The following is a 6,583-nucleotide window of genomic DNA, read 5'->3' as shown; positions in this document are numbered from 1 at the left end:
TCTCTAAGCATCCCAATTGCATCCCTGACAAGATTAAAACATAAAAGCACTTAATTTAGCAGGAATCAATTCAGAAATAAACCGAATTAAACACAAAATGTCGTGCAAATTAACATGTTATCAATGAATTTTATTTTTTGGAAAAAACATACAGTTACTGATTATAAAGATAATTTGCTTTCCTACTAAAAGTAAATAAAAGTTTTCATTTTATGATTTAGTTCATATTGTTCGAGCTCACACTTGAGGCAATTTGTGGTTCAAGGATAGCGGAGAAGGGCGTTCGATTAACAGGCAAGATCGACTTTAGTCTCTCTTGTACAAAGCACATGTATATTTTGGTTAGAGCTTATGACTATAAATAACACAACAGCTCGGTTTAAGAAAAAATTTTAAACTTCTATTGTACCTAAAATCATTGTTTCTTAATCAAGTTTTTCAACACACAATACCAACATCCCCGCCATGTTTAATTACCATTTCTTTCTCTTAAAGAATGTTATCAAGGATATCATTTCTACTATTATCAAATTATAGTGATCAATTGATCTTTTTTTATTTATTTATAATGATGGTCTTATATTTGTCTACTTTATTTATTTCTTCTTATCCAATAAATTAATTTCACAACCACTAAATATATGAAGTCATACATCATGTCTTTTTCACCAAGCAAATTGTTGTAAAGAGGCCTCAAATCCCTTGGTGAAACAATACAACATATTTGTTATTTTTCATAGCTTCTTTTCATTGTCAATAGATGACCTTTAAAACTTGTCACGTATGCATACTTAAATTACATTATTTTTTTCTCAACAAATCATACACATACAAGGGTGCTTCATATATTTTTAGAATTTAGTCATATTAGAGGACTGTTAATCATCCAATCCTTAAACTATAACATTATACATTTATACACCCTTTATCATGGATATTATTAGTCATTTCCTGACTATGATCAAAATCATGGCATCACCTAAATTGGTTAATAACATTCGTATTGATATTTCCATATGAGATTTTTTTATTCATGGCTTTCAAAGTTAATTTAAAATTTTACTACATCTCCAACCCATATATAAAAATCATGTGCACTATCATAAATATGCACAGTAGGATCTTGATTTCAAATATATGATCATCATGTTCACATTCTCACTAGAAGATTTCATACCAGGATAGTAATTTTGTGATATCAACTAATGATTTCCACTATTCTACTTTGACTAGAAAAATTACCCATACATATTGCATATGACTTATTTCATTTCTAGTCAAAGTCACTTATAGTCCAACCTTTATAACATAGACTAAAAATGTTCAACCATAAATAAATTTCATTTAGCTTATGATTATTATTTTCTAAACCAACCAAGATTTTTCATATTATATGATCATCTGTAAACTTTCATTTTAGCAATGAATACACTTAAAATAAGGTCTCATTAATAACCTTCAAATGTTATTTACTAATATCATGATTTGAATCAACAAATAACTTCATATCTAAAGTTAAATATATAACATGAAAAAGAAAGAGTACTTTTTACCAAAAGTTTCACACACAAAATGGATCGAATGAATTAAATTTCTATTCTCTAAGCTTATTGTTTATATATAATACATCAATAGATACTTAAGTGGCTTTTTAAAATGACATTACTTTTCAAGATGCACTTTTTGGTTTCAAGAAATCATTTCAACCCAACATTTTGAAAGTAACTATTAGATTCAATAACACAACTTCTTAGTTTAAGAAGGCTCTCTCAAATGGTCATAATGTTTCTATAAAATATAAGTCTCTTCAACTAATATTTGAACAATGTCATCACCATTCAAAGCAAAAGTATTGTTTTGATTCATTAATAGATCTTTTCCCAACCGTGCATTCCATGCATTCATCCATCTTTTTTGCATGATATATAATGTATATTATAATTTTATACCAATAACAATTATGCATGTGATAAACTAGCATTTTATTTCTATCAAATAATCCATGAGACAATCATTCTTTTAATATTAATATAACTTAATCATTGAATCTAATTCACGCAAAATAAGTAAAACAATAAATTTGACATACATTTTCTCATGATAAAAATTTCTTCTAAATCAAAATTTGGTAAAATCACTGACCTCAATGCAACCATATTTGTCGGTAGTCATCCTCATAGTATCATGCTTGTAGTGATATGTGAATGAACTGTGAATGACAAACCTTTAATTTCTTATAAACTGTAAAAATAAAACCATAAAATTATTGATGCATAGGTATAAAATAAATTTATAAAAATTAATAAAGATTTTAAAATATGTAATTATATTACTTTTTTTAGACATGTCAAATCATTATGTAAAACTCGCTAAGTAAAATTAAAAAAAGTTTAACAATTTAATAATTTAAAAAAATTAAATAATAATTATTTTATAATTTTTAAATTAATTGATTAAAATATAAACATATTAATAAATTAACGATTGATCTTGAGTGTAGTTTGAATTGATTAGAGGCTGAAATTTTGAAAATCTTTAGTTCTTTACCATCATTACATTTGTTGGGATTACACGCGCTTAAGAAGGAGAGTTTGAAGTTTTATGAACTGAAAATGAAAGCCTGAAATATTTGGGTACAGGCCTTGGGTCACCATCAACTCAACATATCACTGCCAAACTTTGTCCTATTTTTTGCTACATAGTTTCCTTTTTTTCTTTTTTTTAACTCTCGACTACTTATTAACCAGCCAGAGAGGCCTATCAATGTCTGAGAACTCTTCACAGTTCTCTCTTTCTTTCTCATCTCTTAAGCCATTGGACAAGGAGAGTTGTGTCACTCATTTTCCCTCATTCTCTTACTCTCTTTATTTCAAAACCCCTCTCTCTCTTACTTTATCAATAGTGTTTTAACTTCAGTTTGCTTGCCCTTTTTCTGTGAAATCAAAAGAGAATCTGAGTGATCATCTCTGATTTCTTTTTCTCTTTTTTTCCCTATCTTTAAGCATACTTTTTCATAGTTCATACACCAGTTAACTGCAGTCTTTCAAGAATTTCTTGCTGACTCCTCTGTGCTTGCTGGTTTATGTGTATTTTTGTTTGTGTGATTAATTTCAAACCCCAAAGCTATCATCTCTTTGTTTCCAATTCAATTTTACCAGATTTTCTCTCCTAGAAAAAAAGATCTTAGGACACCCTTTTTTCTGGGTTTTTTTTTTCTTATCAATTCTCATGGAAGCCATGTATCTTGCATTTCATCATCATTTCTTGAGTTATTCTTGTCACCTATATGCTTGCAAGTGAACGTTGTTCATCACTTTTCTTATTATCCCCCGATCTTTCAAGAAAAACATAGAAGAGTGAAGTGAAACCCTACAAAGAGCATCAAAACAAGAAGCTAAGATAACATCATCGGCACGAAAAGCAGTAGCTTCCAAGATCTTTTCATACCCAAGAAAGAAACTGATAATGGACTTGGTTTCCCCACAAAACAACCCAAATGACTATCCAAGTCGGATAGTAAGCTCAAGCACCATAGCAACTATGGCTACCAACAATAACAACATCATTAGTAGCAGTAGTAATAGTAGTGCAACTGCAACGCCTAATTCTAGCAGTACAACCATGACTCCACCTCCATCGACCACTCCAAGCCGGTATGAGAACCAGAAGCGTAGGGATTGGAACACTTTTTGCCAATACCTGCGAAACCATAGGCCTCCACTCTCACTTTCAATGTGTAGTGGTGTCCATGTCCTTGAGTTCCTTAGGTACCTGGATCAATTTGGGAAGACCAAAGTTCACAACCAGACTTGCCCTTTCTATGGTCTCCCTAACCCTCCTGCTCCTTGTCCTTGTCCTCTTAGACAAGCTTGGGGTAGCCTGGATGCACTCATTGGCCGACTCAGGGCTGCCTATGAGGAGCATGGGGGTAGGTCTGAAGGGAACCCTTTTGGAGCTAGAGCTGTGAGGATTTACTTGAGGGAAGTCAGGGATTTCCAGGCCAAAGCTAGAGGTGTTAGCTATGAGAAGAAAAGGAAGAGGCCTAAGCTGAAGGTACCTGTCCCATCATCACCACAACAACAATCATCAGCTCCTACACCACCCACACTTGCTGATGCCACTGCTGCAAGTGAGTTTTCCCTTTTCTAACTTGTTTAATTTTATGCTTTTTTTCCCATATTTGAGCTTGTACAATCTCTGTATGTTTTGCTTTGGTCATTTGAAAACTAGGTTAGTCTGCTTTGGAAAGTGGGTACCCTTCGAATTGGTCTTTAGGGGACAGTTTGAAATGGTAATGAATGATGATCAGTTACTAGGAAGCAGAGGTAACTGGAAATGAATAGTACAAAAAAGAAAATGATGGCAACAAAAGAAAGATCCTATTAACATGTAGTAAAAAAATAATAAATAAATTCAAATTTAATCTAATTAGTCCATGCAGTTTCATAAATTTAGGTCCAAATTTTGTTTCTACAAAAGGTATATACTCAAACCAGTCATCAAACTGTTATGTACTTTGGATATTATCTTTCTAGCTAGCTGCTGCTTTCTTTTCTTGGGACATTTTTAATCTCAATTTTCTTTTTTTGGCTTGATGCTAAAGGAGACATTTCCTATTCTTTTCTTTTCTTTTTCTTTTTTCTTTTTTTGCAGCAAGTACTATATAATTGGAACAAGGATAAGGGGTCCTTTTGCAATTAGCAACTGTCTGGGATGATATGGTTTAATGGTTTTTGTTTTTCTTTTTAAGGTATTTTCTCTTTTTCTAGTTCATCATATTTCAATGGCTTATATAGTTTATCAAAATGTTATATATACAATTTGATGGTATAAGCCAATGCCACTGCTAGTCCATATATATCTTGTAATTTTCTATGTTTCTTTTTCATATATTAATATGAAACCTGTTCCTATATATCCAATTCTCTTCCCTATGATTCACATAATGTCTAGAGAATTTAGCCAAGTTATTAATAGCGCATAATTTTATATTTACAAGTGAATTATGATGCTATATCATTCGTATATAAAATTAAACAAAGTGGATGTATCAAATAATAATAATAATAATAATAATAATAATAATAATAATAAATATTTGTAATGGAAGACAAAGCATAATGGGATGTGGAAACTCACGAGTTTGTCCATAGTGTAGGTTAAGTCTATCAGATACAGGATCCAGTTAATTAACGAGTATTTATAGATATTAAAAGTTAGTTGATTGTCATTTGAAAAATATGTTAATTCTTTATATATTACTTTCACTAAATTCTATGAAGAAAAATAATCTAATACTTACACTTTTGTTATATAATCAACATCAGTCTTAATTAGTAATGTCATTAGACACCAATTAAAATATAATAACAATCAGATCTATATTGTAAGGCAAAAAGACAAAACCTAGATTCATCTTTTGCTAATGTTGGTGACAGCTAAAACAAAACACAAAACACACACATGTCATGAAAGTGTTAGGTTTATACAAAATTTTGAGCCAATAAAGCAGATGGAATATTTGAAGGTTTGAGGCCTAATCAAAGGGCTATTTGTTAATCCACTTGGGCAGACGAACTTTTGAACATTATTAAGGATAATACTTGTTTAATCCTAGGCTGATGTTTGATTATCTCTTCTTTTTTTGGTTAAAAAGATTACATTGGGTTACTATTTTCAAAGCTTTGGAAGAATGAATATTAAAGGTTCCATAAAATCTAATAAGTTAGATTAATTCATTAAAAAATCATAATTTAATTATTCCTTTCGCGTGTGTGTTTCTGGAACTGCTGACACAAGCTAGTTTAGACTGACTCTTGTGGACTATATGAAAATACTAACAAATGCTGAATCATGGATGCTATATGGAATGTGTCTGTAAATATATATGTGAGTTGTTACGAAGCAGTTCGTGTTGTTATTGGAAATAAATTAACATAGAAACCTTGGTGTATCTGCCAATGAAAACTCATGCATTGGCAGTGAAGAAATGGTGGACCATATCACAGAACATAAAAACTGCATGCATGCACTAACTTGAGTAGTCACATTGTTGTGCCAGTAACAGTCCAGTCTAAGCACAAAACTCAAGAAAGCCTTTACAATTTTGTCTTGGGGTGAACAAATGGGTGGTGCTTCAACTTATAATTTCCATTGATTGTTCTGCTGATTTTTAACTGCCCAAAATGGTAACATACATGATATATGTATATATATACACACACACGTACGTGTTTCTGCATAGAATCATATTCATATGAATGAAAGGGTGGAGAAAGCATGAATAAGATGCTCTTGAGCTATAAAATCATATATATGTACTTATCACATAGAAAGTTTGATGCTTAGGTAGTCAATGTATATGAATGAAATTGAATAATGTATTTGGGTGTGTTTGAATGTACTCTAAACACAACTTCTTGATTAAAGCATTGAAAAGTTATGTTATTAGTTCCTCTCAGTAAGTAATAACTATTTATGGTATATGATGTTAAAAATGGCCCAATATTCAACCATTACAGCTTTATAGATAGAATTATGAAGAGGCTATTTTGCAAGTTTCTTTGTAAATTTCAGTGATTAG

At 31.0% G+C, this 6,583-nt stretch overlaps 1 protein-coding gene across 1 annotated transcript; it reads left to right on the top strand.

The window, feature by feature from the left end:
- Nucleotides 1-2,729: 2,729 nt before the first annotated feature.
- On the top strand, nucleotides 2,730-4,915 carry LOC108472795 (protein LIGHT-DEPENDENT SHORT HYPOCOTYLS 1). The gene is made up of 2 exons (XM_017774350.2): nucleotides 2,730-4,129; nucleotides 4,654-4,915. Exons 1-2 carry the CDS (start codon nucleotides 3,466-3,468, stop codon nucleotides 4,665-4,667), a joined length of 678 nt encoding a protein of 225 aa, XP_017629839.1. The 5' UTR covers nucleotides 2,730-3,465; the 3' UTR covers nucleotides 4,668-4,915.
- The last annotated feature ends 1,668 nt before the right edge of the window (nucleotides 4,916-6,583 follow it).

The sequence above is a fragment of the Gossypium arboreum genome, chromosome 11 (assembly GCF_025698485.1).
Source record: "Gossypium arboreum isolate Shixiya-1 chromosome 11, ASM2569848v2, whole genome shotgun sequence".
In the NCBI taxonomy this organism is placed as follows: Eukaryota; Viridiplantae; Streptophyta; class Magnoliopsida; order Malvales; family Malvaceae; genus Gossypium; species Gossypium arboreum.
The sequence above is the reverse complement of the archived record's forward strand: the minus strand, read 5'-3'. Positions and strand labels throughout refer to the sequence as shown.